The 25132-nt window shown below is 42.6% G+C and overlaps 1 protein-coding gene across 2 annotated transcripts; it reads right to left on the bottom strand.

Moving 5' to 3' along the window:
* Window positions 1-8675: 8675 nt before the first annotated feature.
* LOC129708128 (protein SCO1 homolog, mitochondrial-like) lies at window positions 8676-25129 on the bottom strand. 2 transcript variants are annotated; one of them, XM_055653705.1, is made up of 7 exons: window positions 25073-25129; window positions 16863-16988; window positions 15445-15535; window positions 13930-14127; window positions 10808-10900; window positions 9372-9487; window positions 8676-8905 (listed from the first exon to the last, which is right to left on the bottom strand). In XM_055653705.1, the coding sequence occupies exons 1-7, from the start codon at window positions 25112-25114 to the stop codon at window positions 8774-8776; spliced, it is 798 nt and encodes a 265-aa protein (XP_055509680.1). In that variant the 5' UTR covers window positions 25115-25129; the 3' UTR covers window positions 8676-8773. The 2 variants fall into 2 exon arrangements, with proteins under 2 accessions (XP_055509680.1, XP_055509679.1); XM_055653704.1 differs by lacking the exon at window positions 25073-25129 and adding an exon at window positions 20135-20311.
* Window positions 25130-25132: the final 3 nt, after the last annotated feature.

Below are 25132 nucleotides of genomic sequence, written 5' to 3'. Positions count from 1 at the left end.
ATTGCTTGAATGTTTGAATGTTATCCAAAATGAAAAGTTAATTTGTTAGGCAAGGGATGGCAAAGATCCAGTGAAGCAGTAGAGTCATAGAGCTATCAGTGCAAACTCCGCACTGACTGTCAACCCATTTGTAATCATTTTAAATTCTATAATAATCCAATTTTATTCTCCCCACATTCCTGTCAACTCCCCTCAGATTCTACCATTCACGAACACTCCAGGGGCAAATTAGAGCAGCCAAATTACATACAGACTCGCACATGTTGGGATGTGACAGGATACTGGAGTACCTGGAGGACACCCCTGCATTCAGAGAGAACGTCTGCACAGACGCTACTGAAGGTTAGGACTGAACCAGAATTGTTTCTGCTGTTTTCCTTCCTCTCACACCACAAAACACGCTATTCTGCGCATGTGAGGTCAAGAGAAGCTGAGGGCTTGTGTTTCAAACATTACGTTGGAAGTCTCCCATCTATGGCTTCTGAGCACTTGGACTGAGGTCGTCTGCAGTTGTACAGAGCCCTAGTGAGACCACACCTGGAGTATTGTGTGCACTTTTGGTTCCCTAATTTGAGGAAGGTCATTCTTGCTATTGAGGGAGTGCAGCGTAGGTTTACAAGGTTAATTCCCCGGATGGCGGGACTGTCATATGCTGAGGGACTAGAGTGGCTGTGCTTGTATACTCTGGAGTTTAGAAGGATGAGAGAGGATCTTATTGAAACATATAAGATTATTACGGGTTTGGACATGCTAGAGGCAGGAAACATGTGCCCAATGTTGGGGGAGTCCAGGACCAGGGGCTACAGTTTAAGAATAAGGGGTAAGACATTTAGAACAGAGACGAGGAAACACTTTTTCTCACAGAGAGTTGTGAGTCTGTGGAATTCTATGCCTCAGAGAGTGGTGGAGGCCAGTTCTCTGGATACTTTCAAGAGAGAGCTAGATAGGGCCCTTAAAGATAGCGGAGTCAGGAGATATGGGGAGAAGGCAGGAACGGGGTACTGATTGGGGATGATTAGCCATGATCATATTGAATGGCGGTGCTGGCTCGAAGAGCCGAAAGACCTACTCCTGCGCCTATTGTCTATTGACATTTTGTGTGTCCTAAGGCTTTTAGCATCCTCAGTCTCACAATATGCTGATGACAATTAAAAAATATATATTTATGTTTAAGATTAACATTTTCTTAAAATGTGGAATCTTTGCTTGGCTCCCATTTATTATAAGAAATATGCATTCATTAATACAGTCAGAGGCATTAAACCCAATCTTTAAGTAAAGGTCATCTAAAGGTCTTAACGTTTTACCCGTGGTATTAAGGTGTTAATTCCTTGACATTTCACTTCCCAAGTATTTGAGATGAGAGCAATAAAACACCAACATAATTTTTCTACGTCATGGAACGGAGGCACATGCAAATTATCCTTGACTTGAAGGGACTGCTTAAGAAAGACAAGTATATAAAAATGTTTTTGATTGGTATTTTAACACAGGCATTTACATGTTTAAATAAATGTAATCCAGTTTCGATCCCGACTATAGGTGCTGTCTCTGCGGAGTTTGTACGTTCTCCCTGGAACCATGGGCTCTGGTTTCCTCCCACATTCCAAAGACATGCAGGTTTGTAGATTAATTGACTTCTGTAAATTGTATGTAAGATAAAATTGTTGTATGGTTGAGCAGCGCAGATTCGGTGGGCTGAAGGGCCTGTTTCCATGCTGTATCTCTAAACGAATAAACTAAAACTAAACTAAAAACTAAAATTATAAGAGGACAAAGGAAGAAGAGTTTAGATCTTTTTTTCTTGAAAAAGAAAAATCTGTCTCAGATTTGGGAATTTTGACATTGAGATTTGAACTCACAGAGGGTGTTGTATAAACAGAATTCATTATTTTAACATAAAATACATGCTTCATATCTATCTCAAAATACCTTTAAGCATAAAAACACGGAGGTCTTGCTGCAGCTGTACACAGTATTAGTGAGACCACATTTGGAATACTGTGTACAGTTCTGGGGTCCATACTTAAGAAAGGATGTACTAGCCCTGGAGTCAGTGCAGCGAAGGTTTACAAGATTAATTCCTGCAATGAGGGGATTGACATATGAGGAAAGGTTAAGTAGGCTGGAACTCTACTCTTTGGAGTTTAGAAGAATGAGAGGCGATCTCATTGAAACATATAAGATCGTGAGGGGCCTTGATCGGGTGGATGCACCGAGGATGTTCCCAATGATCGGGGAAACTAGAACTAGGGGACATAGTTGCAGAATAAGGGGGGGCTCTTTTAAAACTGAGATGAGGAAGAACTTCTTCACCCAGAGGGTGGTTAATTTATGGAATTCACTGCCCCAGGGAGCAGTGGAAGCAGAAACTTTAAATATATTTAAGACTAAAATAGATGTTTTTTTAGCTGCCAAGGGGATAAGGGGCTATGGGGAGAGGGCAGGGATATGGACCTAGGTATGGTTAGTATAGTAAGACCTGAGTGATCTCCTGGACAAGTGTCGATCGCCTAGATTGGGGTCGGAGAGGAATTTCCCGGATTTTTTTCCCGAATTGGACCTGGGTTTTTATCCGTTTTTTTGCCTCCCCCAGGAGATCACGAGGTTCTTGGGGTGGAGAGGGGTGATAGCGGTATAAAGGGGAGGGTAGTGTCTTGTGTTCTGTGTCTTGTGTCTACTGTTTGTGGGTAAGTGTGTCTGTTTAGTGTTCAGCCATGAGCGAATGGCGGTGCGGGCTCGATGGACCTGGTGGTCTGCTCTCGCACCTACTTTCTATGTTTCTATGTTTCTATGTTTAAGCTGATGTAATCCATGTCCATAATTTTAGACCATCTTTGCATTGGCTTGATGATTAATTTCAGATACATTGCTGAAAATGTTGTTGAATATTATTCAGCTTGCAGTCTCATATTTCCTTGAAACATGTATTTACAATCCTGTAAGTATTCCATTCTAATGCTTCAACATGACAAGCATTTGGCAAATGATTTTAGACCAATTATAGTTAAAATCTCCAATGATGGATGAAGCCAATGATTTTTGATCATAGATATTTCTCATTAATAATTTTTGAAAATGCCAAGACCTTGACCTACAATGTTAATAATAAAACGTTAATAAAAGGCTACATGAAAACTTTATAACATAATTTGGGGTTTTTTTTGGATGCTGGTGAACATTGTCCATGTGTAGGATTGAACTGCAGATGTTAGTTTAAACCGAAGATAGACACAAAACACTGGAGTTACTCAGCGGGACATACAGCATCTCTGGAGAAAAAGGAATAGGTGACATTTGGATCACCTATTCCTTTTCTCCAAAGATGCTGTCTGACCCGCTGAGTAACTCCAGCTTTTTGTGTCTATCTTCTTTTGAGGAAACCTTGACGAGCTATTGACATCTCTTTGACGGATATTAAGCGTCTCATTTTCTCCTTGGATGGGTCAAAGAGATTGAGTAGAGCTTTAGTTCTATGGGTTCTGAGGTGACTGATAGTAGGAGCCACATTCTCTGGCATGTGAGGCCGGAGGTGCTTGGTTGAGTGAGCCAGTAGCTAGGGTGTGAGTTGGGCAATCACGGAACAGGGGTTTCCAGCGTCAGTGGATGGACGACTTTCCAATCTTTTCATCCAAAAATAGAAATCGCTTTGTTAATAGTCAGACACATTCAATAATTATTTAAATAATTCATTGCAATCACAGCTGGCTGAACCCCACCCCTGATTTTGCTGACTATAAGGGCCTCTCTGAGAAGGCCCAAGTGAAATCTCAACACCATGATGCAGCTGCCCAATGGTCAATGGTCATTCATCTCACCTCACTGGATCCAAGGGTGCAGCAGTTTTGCAGGTTAGATCCTTCCACCCTGCCCTAGGAACATCCTTGAATCTTCTCCCCCATTCACCTGGTAGTCTCCTTCAGTGAACGAACCTCAGTCTCATACCCTCCTGCCCACATTACTCCCTCCCCAGGCACTTTCCCCAGCACCTGCAGGAGATGAAACACCTGGCCCTCCACTTCATCCCTCACAACCTTACAGGAACGCCAGCATTCCTTCCAGCTGAGACAGTGACTCTAACCTCGTCTACTGTATTTGGTGCTCCCAATGTCACCTCCTTTACACCAAACAACACCAAGGTAGGCTTGACGATCGTTTCGCCAAACACCTCCGCTCGGTCCACATTAACCAGCCTGACCTCCCGGTGGCTCAACACTTCAACTCCCCCCCCCCATTCTGAATCCAACCTCTCTGTCCTGGGCCTCCTCCATGGCCAGAGTGAGCACCACTGGAAATTGGAGGAGCAGCACCTCATATTCCGCTTGGGCAGTCTGCACCCTAGTGACATAAACATTGAATTCTCAAATTTCCAGTAGCCCTTGCTGTATCCTCCGCTTCTCAGCTCTCCCTCAGCCCTCGGGCTCCGCGCCTCCTTTTTCCTTTTTCCTTTCTTCTCCCCCCCCCCCCCCCCCCCCCCCCCCCCCCCCCCCCCACCCCCTCCAGAGGAAGGGTTTCGGCCCAAAACATTGCCTATTTCCTTTGCTCCATAGATGCTGCTCCACCCGTTGAGTTTCTCCAGCACTTTTGTCTACCAAGCATAGACTAGGCCACTTTTACGCTGTCCACTTAGCCCTGCGGGATCTCCCAGTTGCAAACCATTTTAACACCCTTTCCTATACCGACCAAGACTTCCTCCATTGCCAGTCTGAGACCACATGCAACCTGAAGAAACAGCACCTCATATTTTACTTGGGCAGCTTACAACTCACAGTATGAATATTGAACTCTCCAAGTTTAGGTAACAACCTAATACCCCATTCTCCTTTCTCCCCCGTCTTCCCTGTGTCCCTCCTTGATGTGCATCCATTTATCCCACTATCCCGTCACCTTTCCCCTGAGCCCTTACTACTATATTCTTTCCTCTGGCTTCACACTTCTCTCTTCTTCTCGCCTTATCCTACACCCTTTTTACTTCTTTTCATCTCCAGCCTTTGTCTACCCATCTGCCAATCAACCGCTCACCTGTACCTACCGATCACTTTCCAGGCTTTGCCCCGCTCCCACCTCTTTTCCAGCTTCCTTCCCTCCACTACAATTAATCTGAATAAGGGTCCCGGTCTGAACCGTCACCTATCCTTGTCTTCCAGAGATGCTTCCTGACCCACTGAATTACTCTAGCGCACTTTGTAGGGGGGGGGGGGGGGTTTTGTAATTCAGCAGTTCCTCGTGTCTACATTTTGATTTTACTGTTAAACTGTAGACTACAATTCATCACATTTTCAAGTAAATTAAAATGTAATTAATTACATTTTTTTGAAAATGAGGCGAATTGTACCCTACAATTTAACAGTAAACCAGAATTATCAATTGCTCCAAAAGCAATTTTCCTTTCTCCCACGGAAGGAATAATAAATTATGGGTTATATGTAATTTGTGTTAGTAGTTTTATACAAGCGTAATCCAATCTGTGTTAATTTTGAAAAGTTTATGACTATTTCATAGGTTCTTGTACAGATTTTTATGATGGCAATTTTGTAATCATTGACTCAATCTGGCATTTAGCAAATTATCAGATTACAATTTGTGGCTGACATGCATGGTTTCATAAATAGATTAGCACAGATGAAGAGTGTTACATTGACCTGTGTCTGATCTGTGTGACGTAACAGATGGTCAACACATTAATGTTCCAAGTCATACTGAAATATCACGCCGAGCAATGATATCCATAAAGTTATTATTAATTAAACGTCCTGGACTGAAGTGTATTCAAGGAGATAGACACAAAAAGCTGGAGTAACTCAGTGGGTCAGACAGCATCTCTGGAATCACGGAGATTGGGCTGAGGATCCACAGATCAGGTGAATGGCTACCAAAAGAGAAATGAATGTGAAGATGAATAATATGGATAAACTTTTAAATACTTCGTGTTTGCTTACAAAAGAGAAGAGTAACACAAACAACAATGTTAATGAAGTTCATGAAAAAGACATGGACATGTACACTCAACTAAATTAATTTTGTAAGCATATATTTTTGTTGTATTGTGAACTGGTTTTAGCAAAGCATTTGAGAAAATACTGCACTTTCGGCTGAGCGGAAAAGTAAAAGCCCAAAATTGCATCCGTGCCGGCAATGAAAGAGGAAATGGTTGCCAAGGAAGCTGTGTACAAGGGTTTAGCTGGGCTCAGTGCCAGCTCCTTTGCTTTGAAGTTTCCCACTTCAATGACATTAGGGCTTGATGGAGAAAGGTTGCAAGAAAAGGTTTAGCTGATTGTACCAAAATTGTCCTCATCCTTCACGCCTGCTCTCACACTCTCTCTTTCTGGACAGAAAACGTAGCTCTCCTCGTCTTCATCTTATACTCCCTACCCATATTCAACCGCACATCATAATCAGTCTGAAGAAGGGTCCCAACCCAAAACGTCACCTATCATGTTCTCCAGAGATGCTGCCTGACCCGCTGAGTTACTCTACCACTTCATGTCTTTTTTTGTAATTCAGCTTCTGAATTTCCTTGTTTCTCCATTGAATTCTACAGCTTATGTATATTCTGTCTGAATCAAAACTGACCACTTTTTCCTGTGGTTTACACTGTCCAGATCTTAGAGCTTCCCCTAATGCTTTCTTGCCTTATGTTTTATATATAGCTGTAGTCATAAACTTAACAAGACCAGGGTTTTACCAGGTGTAGTACACTACCCTCATTTACCAAGTCCCTCAGACGTAGTCCAAGCACGTTATAGAACATTCTTATCCACACTAACTTCAGTTATGGGTTTCTACTGGTCAGCCTTGTGGAGAGATAACATTTTTAATTGGGAGATATGTCTATTCGATCTCCAGTGACCCCTGCTGGGCGATGCATGTAGTGGACGTTTGGTAAGGGCAGCCTTACCTCCTGGTGGTCAATAGTCAAACTGCATCTCCACAAGCAACAAGCAGACTGAGCGTATGTTTTCAGCGACCCGATCACCGAGCCTGCGCTTGGTCTCGCCGATATACAGGAGACCACACCTGGAACAGTGGATACAATAGATAAGGGGGGGGGTGGGGGGTGATAGGTAGAGATGGTTGGAACAAAGGTCAGAGATTAAAATAGGTGTGAGACAAAAGGATAGTAGAGATACAAATTGTGAAGCTAGAGGATGGAATGTGGGTTGAGAGGGAAAAAACTAGGTTCAGGCGGTGGTCTGCAGCGACTTTCACTCCAGACCTGAGAAGCTCTGGTGTAAAAATTATTTGATCAGCAGAATGAGTCCATGCAAACCAGAAACACTTCATCCCAGCAGGGGGCGTGGTCAGTTGAAAGGGCAATGCAAAATAGTTTAACCTGATCTACCGGTCTAATGCTGGAGCCCAGGTGCAAAACTAATGTATTTCCCGAGGTGTTTCCTGAGATCAATCCAAGGCCACTTTAGAAAATCCCTGTAAATAACCAGTTCAGTTGGTGAAAATACGTATTTCGAATTTCATGTAACCCTTGTTTTCCGTCCCTCCCCCAAACTAGTTCTACTAGTTTCACTGTCCTCCTGATTAATTTTATTGTTTGTATGCCTTCAAGTTCCAGTTCAAGAGTTTATTGTCATGTGTCCCTGATGGGTCAATGAAATTCTTGCTTTGCTTCAGTACAACAGAACATAGTAGGTATTGACTACAAAACAGATCAGTGTGTCCATAGACCATTATATAAATGGTCCACATGCCTTGTCACCTTATCCTCATTCAACAATGAACGATTGTACATTTCCTTGGGCCTCATCTGTTTTGATCTGTTCTTTTCACGCCTTCATTCTTTGTACCAGTACATATCTCGTTCCCTCTCTCCTGTCTCAGTCTGAAGGGTCTCGACACAAAACGTCACCAATTCCTTCTCTCCAGAGATGCTGCCTGTCGCTGAGTTACTCAAGCATTTTGTTTTTCAAATGAAATCTTTTCATTAGTCAAGGGGAACCCATCAGCGTGACAGTGTCTTCAAGGGTAAAGTAACAGAAATAGTAATTGGCACTGCTCGCTGAAGAGATAACAAGTGGGAACAAGTTCGTACATGGAATTAAGAACATGAGAATTCTCTGTCGAACCCACGGTCACAAAGCAACAAGATGGTGCATACAACAAAGAGGAAAGGAACTAAATGAGATACTGACTGGAGGGCAACACTGGTGAACATTTGTTGAGGCATATGAGCTGCAATCATTTGGAGTCACACAGAAACATAGCAAATAGGTGGAGTAGGCCATTCGGCCCTTTGAACCAGCACCACCATTCAATATGAACATGGCTGATCATCCAAAACCAGTACCCTGTTCCGGCTTTTTCCCCTGTGTCCCTAGATTCCCTTAGCCCCAAGAGCAATATCTAACTTTCTCTTGAAGACACCAAGTGAAATGGCCTCCACTGCCTTCTGTGGCAGAGAATTCCAGATTCACAACTCTCTGGGTGAAAGCTTTTCCTCATCTCAGTCCTAAATGGCCTACTCCTTATTCTTAAGAATATTCTTAACACCCCTAGTCTTAACGAAGAGAACGTGTATCAAACATTATAACAAATATTTTCCTTTACTTAGGTTGAGTATTCGCAGAATTGTTATACATTTATTGGTCCTTTATATGTCTTTATCTTTGACATATATTTACAATTGCCTGAAGCAGCAAGATAACTTTCCCAGCCAATAATAATTGTACCAATTTATTTTTATTTGTAGTAATGTACACTTTTATCCAAAATGATCAGCCAGGCTTTGGTAGGTATTTTGTGCAGTTACTTATTTTCACTACCGTTTTTTAGCTTTTCTCATATGTGAAGCTATAGATGCAGAAATCTCTGCACTTGTCTTGTTCTGACCATAGTAGTCCAAGAATTCTCCACTGGGGCCAACAAGATACATGATTATTGTATGGTCAACCTGAAACAAATAGACAACAGAATTATACATTGAAATATTTTAACAGATGTAGAGGTTTATTTCTTAAATAGTGCCAAGAAAAAAAGATTAAATGATCTTGCTCATTTGCATAGGCTCCAGTGTCAACACCATTTGAAGAATCATGTTTTGAGGCAGGACTAGAAGTCGTACAGATTTGTAGATCAATTGCCTTGGTAACATTGTAAATTGTTCCTAGAGTGTGTAGGATAGTCATAGTAAGTGATAGGAGCGGAAATAGGCCATTCAGTCCATCAAGTCTACTCTGCCATTCAATCATGGCTGATTTATCTCTGTCCCACTAACCCCAATCTCCTGCCTTCTCCCCATAATCTCTGACAACTGTACCAATCAAAAATCTATCTATCTCTGCCTTATAAATATCCGCTATTGTGCGGGGATTGCTGGACGGCAGACTCAGTAGGCGCGTAGAAATGAATTTACTTACAATGTAATCATTGTCATCATCTTTGGGTCCTTGGCTATAATAGACTCGGTATGCTTTCGATACCTGGTTTATTTGATCTTGCGAGCCCGTCAGACCGATTAATTTTGGAGAAAACTCTACGGAAAGAATCAAATATTTATTTGTACCACAAAACAAAATTCTTTTTTTTTTTTTTTAAATAAAATCTAGCAAATTGAAACTAGGAACTTGTACTTATACGTGCTTTTCACATCAACAGGATAACCCAATGCAGTGCTTCCACACCTCAAAAAAAAACCAAACAATTCCTGAAATAGAATTCCAAATGACCTGGAATTTGATGGTATTTCCCAGCCCTGTGAGACTACCGCCCCAACTGCGCACGCACGGATACCGGGCCCACTGCACATGCGCCGGGAGTCGGCGTCCCTGCTGCATCAACGGCGCCATTTTCAGTTGTGACGCGGTTGACGGGCCTCCCCCAACTGCGCAGGTGAGGACGGTCATAAATATACATGTACATACTTTATTTCCGCAAATCATCCCGCGGGCCAGATTGGACCGTTTGGCGTCACCCCTCGCGTGCGCAGTGGGCCCGGATTCCACGCATGCGCAGTTGGGGAAGAGTTACTTGGGCCTGGAAATTTCCCAAAATTATTTCATTTCCCTAAAAGTACCCGAAGACAACCAGAATTGCCCGAATTTCAGCTAATTCCCTTCAAAGTGGAAACACTGACCCAAAGTGCTTTCTTTTAAAATTCGATCATGACTATAGAGATACTGTCAATGTTGAGAAACCATACTTTCTTACAAAAGTGGACCACAATGTACCCTAAGTTGGAGCAGAAAATGCTAAATTACGCAATCAGCATCTATATATGAATAAAACTTAATGCGTTGCATCCGTAATACATTTGCAGAAGATAAACATTTCTGGTTCATCAATAATTCTCATTTATGGGAAGTAACTGTTATTTCAGATTCTTAGAGTTCAGTTGAAAGAAAATATAGAAACTTAAAGTATTAAACTTGGATATAAAATCCCTACATTCTACCCTTCTCACCAATATCTTCACTACAACTGAAAACCACCTTGCTCCTTCTCCTTCACTGTTATGTCAAAGGGCTCAGACCAGAAACATTCATTGTTTGCCTTTTCACAGATGCTGCCTGATCTACGGAGTGTTTCTTGCATAGTTCAGATTATAAGCACCTACAGTTATTTTTTAGATCTCTTGCTTTATGGCAGATTTTTAAAGATTTTATAGATGTTATTATTGATTTTCCAGAGTAGCAAATCAGTCAGGTACAAAGAAACACCTAGCAAGTTTGAGGAATCAGGAAAGGGAACAAGTGTTTGGATCACAGACCAGAAATCAGAAATATTAAAGACTGGTTTGTTCATAATTGTAATTCCAGTATTTTAATTTTTTCAAACAATATTTTAACCATCCTACCTTGGACATATCTTGCCATGGCTTCGATATTATCCCGTTCTGGATCAATTGTGATCAAAAGAGGCGTCAGACTTGATAAAGAGCGGATTCTGTCTGAAAGATACAATACAAAAAAAGATAAGATCACTGAAATGCCTTTTATTTGGTTAGGAAAGGTAGAGGACAATTGGGCCGTGGCCTATCGAGGGAGCCGTCTCCGAACTCGGCCCTGAGGCACCGGCGTCGACAGACACAAGGCTGTGCGGGCGTTTGCAAAACCCCAACCGCAGAACCTGCCTGGAGTGGGTCTGAATCTCCTGCTCGCCCCCCTCACCCCCAAAGACCTGGAACCAGATGGCGGGCAGGTAGGAAAGGTTCTAACCTCCTTCAACGTAGGCTGCGATAGGAAGAAGTTGCATACGCTAGGACTTTGTTCCTTGGAGAGCAGGAGGACCTGCGGTGATCTTGTAGAGGCGTACAACATCACGAGGGGAATAGATAGGATGAATGCACTTTTACCCTTAGGGGAATCATGAACCAAAGGACAACCTGACAACGCCCCCCCCCCATGGAGAGGAGAGGGACGGATTGCTGACAAACCGTATGAACGGGAGACGCTGAGAACAATGAGGGACCAGCAGGACTCTAATGATTTTTGTCATTTTGCTGGTGCCAGATGCATGGCGACTCATTGTGTACTTTATGTATTGTATTCGGAAACAAACCCTGGACCTCGGTGCAAGTGACAATGACTTATCATTAAATCATGGGCGGAGATAATAGTAGGAATGAGATGGTTTGGAAAAGGACATGGATTGGCTCCAACAGGACCTGCACCTGATTGCCAATCCAAACTTCTAGTCCTAATAACACACAGTCAGGCTCATGGTAAGGAGGAACAACTGAGGAAAGATTCCCACCCTGGATGGGGGTTGATGAAGTCTAGGAGGTGCTGCAGGTGGTGTTCCCATCACTCAGGGTCTGCAAGGAGTGCTATTAATGTTCTCACCCCCACCAAGCCCCACTGCCCACCACGCCTGCTGAAACGAGGCCTCACTAAATACTAGCAATAGCAAAATATGCAATGCCAGTTTAATCAGACTCTTCCAGCCTCATTATCCTATTAAATTGTGAGATTGGCCTGCTAGAAACAGATTGCCTGTGCCACCTTTCTTGACCTCAATAAAAAAAGCCACTGAGGGGGAGTTGAAGTGGCCCAGCTGTTCAAATCCCCCTCCCATTCCCAATCTGACCTTTCTGTCCTGAGCCTCCTCCATTGTCAGATTGAGGCCCAGTGCAAATTGCAGGATCAGCACCTCATATTTCGCTTAGGTACTTTACACCTCAGAGGTATGAATATTGACTTCTCTAACTTCAGATAGCCCTTGCTTTCTCTCTCCATCCCCTCTCCCTTCCCAGTTCTCCCACTAGTCTTACTGTCTCCACCTACATTCTATCTTTGTCCCGCCCCTTCCTGACATCAGTCTGAAGAAGGGCTTCGACCCGAAACATCGCCCATTCCTCCTCTCCAGAATTGCTGCCTCACCCGCCGAGTTACTCCAGCATTTTGTGTCTACCTTATCAGTGACAGTCAGTTCAACCCAAAATACTAACTGTGCCTCTTTATCCACATATGCTACCTGACCTGCTGTGTGTTTCCAGCATTTTCTATTTTTGATTCGTATTGAAGGCATCCATGGCGGGCCTCTGCCTCAAAAGGGAAGTCAAAGGCTGCCATTACCCTGGCCATCCACTCATTTCACTCCCACCATTCAGAAGGTAGTGTAGGAGTCTGAAAACTGTGACCACCAGGTTCAAGAATAGCTTCTTCACATCAAGATTTGAACACTACACAAATCAAACCTCAACTATCAACTTCCATATGACAATTAAACACTCCTGACTTTCCCTTCTTTGTCATAACAGGATATACATTATCTGAATCTATATTTAATAATCCTTTATCTTAAGGAAAGTAATAACTTGTTAACTGGAGAAGTCCCCCATATAGTATGCTGTTTGATAGTATGCTAAATAATTTGGTAATATAGAACATAGAAAATATGTGCAGGAGTAGGCCATTCAGCCCTTCGAGCCTGCACCGCCATTCAATATGATCATGGCAACTCAGTATCCTGTACCTGCCTTCTCTCCATACCCTCTGATCCCTTTAGCCACAAGGGCCACATCTAGCTCCCTCTTAAATATAGCCAATGAACTGGCCTCGACTACCTTCTGTGGCAGAGAATTCCAGAGATTCACCACTCTCTGTGTGAAAAATGTTTTTCTCATCTCGGTCCTAAAAGATTTCCCCTTTATCCTTAAACTGTGACCCCTTGTTCTGGACTTCCCCAACATCGGGAACAATCTTCCTGCATCTAGCCTGTCCAACCCCTTAAGAATTTTGTAAGTTTCTATAAGATCCCCATCAATCTTCTAAATTCTAGCGAGTACAAGCCGAGTCTATCCGGTCTTTCTTCATCTGAAAGTCCTGACATCCCAGGAATCAGTCTGGTGAACCTTCTCTGTACTCCCTCTATGGCAAGAATGTCTTTCCTCAGATTAGGAGAGCAAAACTGCACGCAATACTCCAGGTGTGGTCTCACCAAGGCTCTGTACAAACTGCAGTAGAACCTCCCTGCTCCTATACTCAAATCCTTTTGCTATGAAATAGTAAATAGTATGCTAAATAAGTTCTTGGGGCCTATTATTTACAGATTCACTGTGCAGCAATGTAAACCTGCAATGATGCATTAATATTAGTCGGACAGAAATATTTTCCATATCCTACTGAACATTGTGAATCAGCTAGTTTTTAATTACACATTGTCAGTGAATGAATCAGATGTCCAGACCAACACCAAACAAAGCCAAAAGTGTCAGAACTGTAAATTGTAGCAACTTCCCCTGACAAACTTACCAATAAAATACTGCAAAAGCAGAATAGTGAAATACCAATTATTTGCGTCAAACTCAAGGCGATCTCTACAGCAAGCTTGAAGAACAATGGAATTGCAAAATCGTTCTTCATGGAATAGCATCAGCAGATAAAATAAAATAATTTGGAAATGCAGAGACTTTTTACAGACTCTGATATACATGTTAAATTATTTTGTATTGCATCCTTTGTATAAATGTTTTACCAATTTCATCCACAACGGCAATCATTTTCTCCACTTCTTCAGGGCAAATGTCTGGACAGTGTGTAAATCCAAAGTATATCAAGACCCACTGTCCAAGGTAGTCTTTGTCTGTCTTGGGCTGCCCTCTGTGATCAATTAATGAAAAGGGTCCTCCAAGTGCTGCCTTCCCAAGGCTACGTGTCCGCTCCTTCTCAAGCTCTAGACAAAGTCAATCGGAGATGGTCAACAGCTTGATATATATCTCATAACTTCAAAAAGGTGTTTGTCAAGTTTATACATTTTCATTAACAATTTCAAAACCATTCTCTTTAGATAAATTGTAATGTAATTAATGTAATAGCAAACAAAACAAAAACATTTGAGATAGAAAAATCTCTAGAGAATTATCGGTAATGCTGGAGACGTTACACCTTTACATCACACTCGCACTGAGCATTCAATAGGAATGTTTTCTATGCAGTGGGTCAGGTGTACGCTCAGCATTGCAACATTAGAAGGCGCACAAGGCAAGGAATTTCTACACAACAAAGCTGCTTGTGTAACACTGTGCTTCACTGCAGTACCTGGTCACATTGTTTGGCTGAAGCAATCAATCCCAGATCTCTAACATCAGTACATGTTTGATTGCGGTGACCAACTTCCCACTTGTGCTAGCAAAATTGTATTGCCAGAAAAATTGGAATTTCTTCTGTTCTAATTTGTGATGCTGAAATACTTTCAATGTGAGACTTTACGTTGCATGTCAATGGGATCTTGGCATCTACCTCTAAATCCATCGTATGCGTCAAATATTTGAATCCCCCTGGTGGTAAAAAGTCTATCATCCTTAGATTTACATGCCAGCATTGACCTAGTGTGATTAACCATTTGCAAAAGGTGATTCACACCATTTGTCCACCGCCTGTTGAGAGAAGAGCTGGTGCGTTACTTCATCCCTGAAAGTTTGCATTGTAATCCGCAGATTATGTCCCCAGCATATACTTTGCTGCCACCAGAAAAAATTCTCTAATGGTCGGAAACGCGAGTTATTTTTATCTTGAATGTTCAGGCACAGAATCCTTATTTGCCTGGATAGCACGCAAAACTAAAACGTTTTTCACTGTATTTCTGCAAACTTGACAAAAATAAACCAATACGGACCAACACCAATTAAGTGATCGCTACATATAATTTAACCTTTTGCCTCCACGTATCACTCTTCTCAGCCCATTCTCCTGCCTGCTCCCCATAACCCCTGACACTAAATCCTATGGTCCAATCTCTCCACAATGAACACTGTCCCCCTTCGGGAGTAATGCTCATTGAACAAAGTGTTACAAGATTAAGCTAACTGGTTCACATAAAATTGACTATTCCATTAACCATTTGATTAATCTTTGCATATACCCATGGTAATTAATGACTTTTGTGCACAGACCTTGTCTCTTCCCACCTCCATTGTTTTTTTATCCCCACCATTCTGGAAGTGCCCTGATTTAACCCTTCAACAAAAGTACGTTGAATGCAAAGGCTTACTTTCTTCTTTTTCCTTCTTAAAGTATTTCATGACGACTAGCAGTGCTCCTCCTATAGCAAAGGTGACCGCTAAAGACTTCCATGTGACAGGCTACTAAGAAAGAGGAAAAGTGCCTTAGATAAACCAAACGTTAACAAATTAAAAATAACCAAATTTTTAAATTGTTTCTGTACAAATGTAATGGTAAATGCTATTAAACATCAAACAGTGGAAAGTAGAAGTTATTTCTTAAGGTTCACTTAGAACCAAGAGCAGGTACCTATTTTTAATGTGTCTATAGTTTAATAGTAATATGGAAAACTGTTAATGTTTTGTTTGACATCATCCCAAAGATATTTACTCATCAGATCTTAATCAATGGATAAACTGTTTCTTTCAAGTATTTGGTAACTTCCACTCTAACAACATTATGAAATAGCCAGACCTTGCACAACATGTGAAGATGTCTTGTTGCATTGACAAAAGACACCTTGAATTGTTTGGTCTTATTATGGATGTCAGGACTTTCATATGAAGAAAGATTGGATAGACTCGGCTTGTACTCGCTAGAATTTAGAAAATTGAGGGGCGATCTCATAGAAACGTACAAAATTCTTAAGGGGTTGGACAGGCTAGATGCAGGAAGATTGTTTCCGATGTTGGGGAATTCCAGAACAAGGGGTCACAGTTTAAGGATAAGGGGGAAATCTTTTAGGACCGAGATGAGGAAAACATTTTCCACACAGAGAGTGGTGAATCTCTGGAATTCTCTGCCACAGAAGGTAGTTGAGGCCAGTTCATTGGCTATATTTAAGAGGGAGTTAGATGTGGCCCTTGTGGCTAAAGGGATCAGGGGGTATGGAGAGAAGGCAGGTACAGGATACTAAGTTGGATGCTCAGCCACGATCATATTGAATGGTGGAGCAGGCTCGAAGGGCCGAATGGCCTACTCCTGCACCTAATTTCTATGTTTCTATTAGAGAGGGAGAAGTGCGTAAGCAAGGACCTGGGCAGGTACAGTGCAACTACCACATAGTCTACAGGATTATTTGACCACAAATATACAAACAGCATGGTAGTCGGCATTGAAAACATTGCTGTCTCTCATCTCCAGGGACCCGAGTTTCATCAGGAACTCAGGTGCAGACTATGTAGACTTTGCATGTGCTCCAACTCTCTGAGCTTTCCAAGTACTCCCATAAACCAAAGATGCGTTGCTAGGTTTATTAACCACCAGGAGGTTAGTGGAACGAGAGCCAAAACAGTTAATGGGCATGCTTACGAGAGAATAAAATGCCAGAGGTACAAAAATATATGGGGAAAATGCGTCGTGAGATTGCTTCCCTGGGAGCTGGCATGGACCTGATGGAATGAAAGGCCTCATCGTGTGTTATTACAAGAACATTTCCACCTTACCTACCAAGATTAAATTACTTACCCCATCCTTTTTAGTCCTCGGGTTTTTTTTCCCTCCAGTTGGTGGTGGAGGCATTGTACTGAAATAATGCAGACTGCAAATGGAGTGTTTTGTGTGCTGCCATAACGGGCAAAGATGACTTCTGAACTGTTCCAATACAAAACAAAAGCAAACATACAGTTAATCAGCGTCACATATACTCAGTAAAGCACCATCAATAAATTACTTTGAAATTAAGTTCTTACTGTTCTGCATTCAAATGCAGCTAATCAATCCTACGAAAGGACACGGTGTTAACTGTTTTAAATGCTAAGACACTGAGCGAATGATTTTGCAAAGAGTGCATTGAAAACCTTTTCAATTCACTTTACCAGAAAGACGGGGATTCAGTTTGAACCTTGTATGAGAGACAGCAGCTATACAATTTTTGCTTAGTGGAGAATAATCAGGTGATTTGGAGCTTGGTGCTTGGAAACCCGACATTCACTTCCAAATCAATAATTTGGCCAAGAGGATAAAATGCCATTTCCCCAAATTTGCTGACCATACTAAACCACGCAAGGTTGTGAGTACAATGGAGGATGCAAAAATACTTGAAGGGTATTTGAACAAGCTGAACAGGTGGGAAAGAACATGATGTACATCGTGGAAAAATATGAGGTCATCCATTTAGATGGACTAAAAAAGCAAACTATTTGTTAAATGGTGACAGATTGGGAAGTAACGAATATTCAAAAGGACATAGATGAGGGGCAAAATGCAAGTGAAGCAAGTGATTGAGGATAAATGGTACATTATGCTTTATTAAAAGAGTGTTTGATTACAAAATAAAGGATGTTTTAGGTCAGTTGTGAAGAGTCTTTGTGGTTCTGCATGCTGACATCCCTGTATAATTTTAGTTTTCATATTCAAGAAAAAATGCACCTGCCATAAAAGTACAACAAAGATTCACTAGACTTGTTCTGGAGCTGGTGGGCTTCCAGATGAGAATAGTTTGATTAGACTGCATTCTTTAATGGTTAGAACAAGAGATCTCCTTGCAACTTTACAAAATTCTTAAAAGGCCTTGTAGAAACAAGGAACTGCAGATGCTGGTTTACTCAGCAGGTTAGGCAGCATCTCTGGGCCCGCTGAGTTACTCGAGCACTGTGTCTTAAAAGGGCTTAATAGTTAGAAGCAGGGAAGGCATCATCCCTGATTGAGGCTGAGACTAGAAAAGTTTGAAACTAATAGGTAGACCATTTTAGGACCGAGATGAGGAAATCCTTCTTCTCTCAGTGCCATGACCATTTGCAGTTTTCTATTTCTAGAGAGCTACATTTGGTTTTCAGTTGTTATGTTCATTCAACACTAAGATCAACGGATTTCTTGACATTAATGGAATCAAGGATTATGGGGATAGTACTGGAAAATGGTGCAAAAGTCAAAGATCACCAACAATCTAAATGAAGATTAAGTTCAAAGAGCCCAGTGCCCTGATCATAATTTATAAACAAAAAAAATCTGGTCTGACCAGTGTGTCATAGAACATCAGCATTACATCCCTGTTTTTCTATTCTAGTCCTCTCGCAATAAATGCTAGGTGGAAAATTATTGTGGTAACTATGGGGCAATCTCCCCACAGTGTCGCAAATCTCCAGGGTACTCTTGCTGAAGAGCTGCTCCCCACACTCTTGCTTCCACTTATCAAGGCACATAACAAACATGATCTTCACTGCCTGACAACTACCAAGAGAAAAGCGGGGAGACACTTTACAAAACCATTTAATCCTGTTGACCATGGAGCAGCTATGAAATTCTTCCTCAATCCCAGCTGCACTCTGAAATTCACCTCCAGGCTTTGAATCTTGAATGATTAATTAAACGAGGCAGGCATTCTTGTTGCAACCCTCTTCTCAATCTCTCTCGCTGTAATGTTGTAAACTGCCCACTGAGTGGAGCTATTCTACAGGAGGAATGGGAAATGGTTCAACCTCCAGCCTGTACACTCTAGAAGCAAGGCCACTCCAATTTTGTTCAGAGTTGAGTACAACAACACTAACATTTTTGAAACATCTACAACCTTTCAGGTTGTAGGCAGGCAGAGGTGCAGCGGAAGTGTTGCTGCCTTACGGCTCCAGAGACCCGGGTTTGATCCTCATTATGGGTGCTGCTGGCTACGTGGAATTTGTATGTTCTCCCAGTGACAGTGTGGGTTTCTCCAGGTGCTCCAGTTCCTTCCCACATTCCAAAGACATGCACTTTGTAGGATCATAAGTTTCAGTAAATTGCCTCGTGTGTAGGATGTGAAATTAAGATATAGCGTAGAACTAGATCTTTGGTCAGCACACACTCAGCTGGCCAAAGGGCCTGTTTCCATGCTGTATACTAAACTAAACTCATTCAAAGATCAATGGCCTGTCTGAAACAGTGGCAAAGGCCTACAGTAACACATCCCCACTGAACATCATCAACCTCCCATCTGCAATTGAAGGTACACAACAGGCCTATGGAAAACATGAACAATCTCTTGGTACCACCCGAGTGAAAGCAGACATGCATGACAAAATCCACTACCAGCTCCAGAACACCTTTTACTGTTAGTGGAAAACTGAAGCTCAAAACCTCCACCCAAGCACCTACTCTGCAGAATTCAGTATATTCTGTACCAAACTTCAAAGTTAGCGGCTCATCTTTTCATTTTGCAACCGTAAAATTGCTGAAACCACATGGCAGGAACAAGCCACCTCCAACTTGTCACCACCACTCAAGCCTTTTCACTAACCCGTGCGGAAATCCCTAAAAAATACTTTAAGAGCTCGTTAATTGTTGTCTAAACATCAGTTTTGCCTAACATCCGACGTGGGCACATGAACAATTAAAGTCTTGCCAGATGTTCAAAGCAAAGCTCTGGTCCAAGATCTTTGGTTCAAAGGATCAGGATCCAACGTGGAGACTAAAGGGTGGTGGACATTCGCGTCGAGACCATGCATCTGGACCTCTTGCCTCCACCGATGCTGCTCGACCCGCTGAGTTCTTCCCAAAGATCTTTGGTTCTTCCTGCACAAAACACAAAGGGCTGGAGTAACTCAGTGGGCGAGGCAGCCAGCATCTGTGGGAGGAGTGACCTTCTGTGTCGGGAGTCGGACCCTCCTTCTCTAGTTTGCTCTCTGCTGTAGACTCCAGCACCTGCAGTCCCTCTTGTGCCGAAGAGAGAGACACAAAATGCTGCAGTAACTCAGTCCGCCTTGTCCAGCCCGTGTCCCGGGAGCCGGTACATGGTTGAGTGATCGCTCCCCAGCTCCACAACTCACCGCTGCTGTTGCTGTTGCTGTTGCTGTTGCTGTTGCTGTGGCTGCCCGGACGGGGATAGGGCTGAGGATCAACCCCGCCCCGGCCACCCCGCACCATAGCCCCCGGCTCAGCCCCCTGGGGAAAGCCGCTGTCCCCCTACACAACTGCAACAGCAGCGCCATTGAAAGCGAAGCGACGTCTGACCTTCCCTGAATACATCCGGTAACACAGCCCAACTCCGCCTCCTGCAAACGCTCATCACCAAAGATCCTATAGCGGAGCAAAATAGACCACTCCTGCTCAATGCAATGTATGCTGACGTGTATGTCCAAGTTCAGGAACAGCTTCTTCAACTTTTTAAAGTCTTAACTCATTTTAAAATTCAGATATACACTCTCCTTTATTCAAACATGCAAACTATATCAGTAGTTTGTGAGAGTGTAAAATGTACAGTAGAGTTACTATATTCAACAGTGAAATTAACTAAAGATTTGCTTGCCTACAGCCATCAGGCTATTAAACACTACGACCTCAAATAAGCTCTGAACTACAATAGACATTATTGTCATTATTACACTACTATTGTTTCTTTTTTGAGTGTGTGCGTCTATATTTGTGGGTATATATAACAATAATCAATAGGTGCAGGAGCAGGCCATTTGGCCCTTCGAGCCAGCACCGCCATTCAATGTGATCATGGCTATTCATCCACAATCAGTACCCCGTTCCTGCCTTCTCCCTATATCCCCTTGACTCCGCTGTCTTTAAGAGCTCTATCTAGCTCTCTCTTGAAAGTATCCAGAGAACCAACTCTTGACTTGGACTTTAAAAAAAAAAGGGTTATTGGGGGATAAAAGAGCTACCTTAAATTTAGTTGCATCTGGTTGGGTAACTATGGTAGGGTGAAGACTATTCCATGCTTTAATTGTGCGGGGGAACTCCATGGAGCAGCCAGCAACTCTGGACAGAAGAAATTGGGTGACGTTTCGAATAGAGACCCTTTAGGCTCCCTCTGGTTTTAGTGTTTTTAGTTTAATTTAAAGAAACAGCGTGGAAACAGGCCCTTCGGCCCACCGAGTCCACGCCAACCACCGATCACCTGTACACTAGTTCTATCCCACGCGACGTAAGTCAAGAGTGTTTTATTCTCTCACGTCCCAGTTAGAACAATGAAATCCTTACTTGCAGCAGCACAACAGAATGTGTAAACATAGTGTTTAAGAAGGAACTGCAGATGCTGGACGTCCCAGTTAAAAATGAAAACTCCGGGTGCAGGAGCGAAGCAACGCGGGCCGACAGAATATGTAAACATAGTACGAAACTGTAAACTCCATAGATGCTATGAAAAACATAGACTCTGTAACAATGTTATAAAAACAAAATGGTGTATATTTATATATGAATATATAACTATATAAGTATATATATGTGTGTGTGTGTGTGTGTGTGTGCGCGCGTGCGTGCGTGTGTGTAATATATATACCACACACAATTTCCCTCCTGGGACTAATAAAGTGATATCATATAGTATCGTGTGTGTAGGAAGGAACTGCAGATGCTGGTTTAAATTGAAGATAGACACAAAAAGCTGCAATAACTCAACAGTTCAGACAGAATCTCTGGACAAAAGGAAAATATTACGCTTTGAGTTGGGTCTGAAGTAGGTTCCTGCACACCTTTGGAATGTGGAAGGAAACAAGAGCACCCGGAGAAAACCCATGCGATCAAAGAGAAAAGGAGCAAACTCCATACAGACAGCACCCATATTCAGGATCAATTCCGGGTCTCTGGTACTTTTAGGCAGCAACTTTATGGCCAATGTACTGCCCCATAGTCTTGAACTGAATTAAAACATACAGTATCTGTAAAAGGGGACATAGCGTCACTTGGATATTTAAGACTGAAAATGGATATTATCTTTTTTTTAGTAACCAAAGTTATCAACGTATAATTTTTTGTGTGTTGGAAAACAAAATTTAGCGGCACAGCTGGTAGACTTGCTGCCTCACACGCCAGAGATCTGTGTTCGATCCTGTCCTCGGGCACTGTGTGTTGAATTTGCACATTCTCCCTGCAAGCGTGTGGGTTTCCTTCCACATCCCAGATGCATTGGGTTTGTAGTTAACTTGTCTCTGTAAAATTGCCCCTAATGTGTAGGGATTGGGTGAGGAAAGTGGGATAACAGAACTTGTGTGCATGAGTAGACAAAAATGCTGGAGAAACTCAGCGGGTGAGGCAGCATCTATAGGTGACGTTTCGGGTCAAGACCCTTCTTCAGAAATGTGAAGGGTGGAGGGGACGGGAAGAAGAAAGGAAGAGGTGGAAACAGTGGGCTGAGGGAGAGCTGGGAAGGGGAGGAGAAAGCAGGGACTACCACTGGGGTGTAAACTGCCCAAGTGAAATATGAGGTGCTGCTCCTCTAATTTACGGTGGGCCTCACTCTGGCCATGGAAGAGGCCCAGGACAGAAAGGTCGGATTTGGAATGGGAGGGGGAGTTGCAGCGTTGAGCCACCAGGAGATCAGGTTGGTTATTGTGAACTGAGTGGAGGTGTTCTGCGAAGCGATCGCCAAGCCTGCGCTTGGTCGTACCGAGGTTGATCGAGGCTGAATAATCCAACCCCATTTTTGTTTGGAAATGGAAAGAAATAATAGAAATTGCATTCTTTGCAACGTGTAAAAAGAGTTGAGATACTGTATCATAATTTTGCTGCATATCATTGTGGTATATATCATGTCTTGATTGGTGAATATGTTTAGTTTGTCACTTTATTTGAAGCAGAAATAATATGTGAATGCTTCATTGAGCATAATTCCGACTGGTAACTATGCACTTCGCCCGAGCACATTATCGCACGCCGTCTTAAATGACCACTTAAACGGTCTTAAACCTAAAAAGCTGCCAAGGTTGCCCGGCTGATGACAGAGAAAAAAAGTTAAGTGAGAGCCCTGCAAGGTGTATAATTTTGTTTACACTGTATTAGGCCTTTCTTACATATGCTGTCACAACGCACTGTAGTCTCTAAACAACCCTTCAGTAATTTTCCTTTCCCTCCATTTCAGAATAATAGTGTTTTAAGCCGACAACTCGACACTAGCACGGGCAATAAATAAATAAATAAAAATACGCAGTTTTCCAGCCCCTTATCTCATTGGCCACTCTCGGCTGCAAATTGGTGTCAATCTGTTGGACCATCTTCCTCTAGTCGTGGGGGTGGGGGATTGGGAGGGGCCTCACAAGTGGAACAGCCTAGGGCCTCTCTTCATCTAAATCCGGCACTGATAGCCTCCCATTTATCCACATTAAACTGCATCTGCCATGCATCTGCCTGCTCACCCAACCTGTCCACGTCACCCTGCATTCTCATAGCATCCTCCTCAGAATTCACACTGCCACCCAGCTTTGTGTCATCTGCAAATTTGCAAATGTTACTTTGAATTCCTTCATCTAAATCATTGATGTATATTGTAAATAGCTGTATGTATATATGTGTGTGTACTTGTAAGCATGTATATATATAAACACACTGAACTTTTCTCTCTCGTTTATCATATTGTTTATAGAAACATAGAAACATAGAAATTAGGTGCAGGAGTAGGCCATTCGGCCCTTCGAGCCTGCACCGCCATTCAATATGATCATGGCTGATGTGTACTATGTTTACATATACTGTTGTGCTGCAACAAGTAATAATTTCATTGCTCTATCTGAGACACATGACAATAAAACACTCTTGACTCTAAATCGTTTAGCCCAGAAATAATACCAGCTTTCACCAGGAGTAACATTAACTATAGTCAAAATTGAAATATGAGCTTCTCAGGCATAGCTCCAGACACCAGCCACACTAAAGGCACTCATGACCAAAGATCTTTGAGCAAACCAAGTTGGGTACTCCTCCTAAATACAATGGGCTGACGTGTAGTACGCTATGGAGGGGATCCTGGGCATTTTTTCCCCGCCCGCCCATTTTAGTAACCGGAGCCTACCTGCCCCGACCCGACTCGCAGTGTAATCAATGTTACGGGGCAACAGTTTGTGTGTGTGATATAGGGTTAGATTCATAATTATGTCACTTCATACTTATTGTCAAGAATTAAATTTAACTGTGGTAATTGTCTTTTTTTAATAGTTTTTTAAATCATTTATTTTTAAATGGCTTACAAGCAGTGTTTGAGTTGATTTTGTAGTAACCGGAACCGACCCGACTCGCAGGGTAATTGGCATTGCGGGGGAAGTTTTTGTGTGTGACATAGGGTTAGATTCATAATTCTGTTAGTTCATAATTCTGTTAATTCTTGTTAAAGAATAAAATGTTTATAAACACACATACATGAATGTGATATAAATGTATATAATCATATAACACACACAATTATATTTGTTCTGATCCAATGATGAACTTTATTTCAGACTAGACAAGGGACATTAAATAAGAAGCATTGTAAACCTCCCCGCAACTTCACACACACTAGGCCTTACCCCCCCCTCCCCCCCTACTATGCCCCTCTCTCCCGCTGCCCCCCCACACCCCCCTCCCCCCGGGCCCAACACACCCTCTCCCCGGGCCCCACGCCCCCTCTCCCCCGGCCCTACTCCCCCTTTCCCCGGGCCGCTCACCCCCTCCCGCTGCGGAAACCAAAGGTCCTGTAACAGAGCTCTGCTATAGGATCTTTGTCCGGAAGCAAGATGGCGAAACAAGATGGCGGGGACTGGTTGCTAAAATGAGCCCTATAATTCCCCATGAATCCGCCCATGAGCGGCCTACACCGAATGTTTGGGCCAAAGATCCTATAACAGAGCTCTGCTATAGGATCTTTGCTTTGGACTACACGTACTGCGTTTGCGTGAGAGTAACCCATCTTGCTCGGCTAGAAGATCTTTGCTTATGACCCCTTCCCGTAAAATAAACAAAAACAGAATATATCACGCGCTAAGGAACCATAGACGATGCCTGACCCGGTACATTACTCCAGAATGTTGCTCATTGTCGTGAACCATCTAATCCCATCAATTAAC

Source organism: Leucoraja erinacea, chromosome 23, assembly GCF_028641065.1.
Source record: "Leucoraja erinacea ecotype New England chromosome 23, Leri_hhj_1, whole genome shotgun sequence".
Taxonomy (NCBI): domain Eukaryota; kingdom Metazoa; phylum Chordata; class Chondrichthyes; order Rajiformes; family Rajidae; genus Leucoraja; species Leucoraja erinaceus.
Note: the sequence above shows the minus strand (reverse complement) of the source record. Positions and strands in the feature narration are given on the sequence as shown.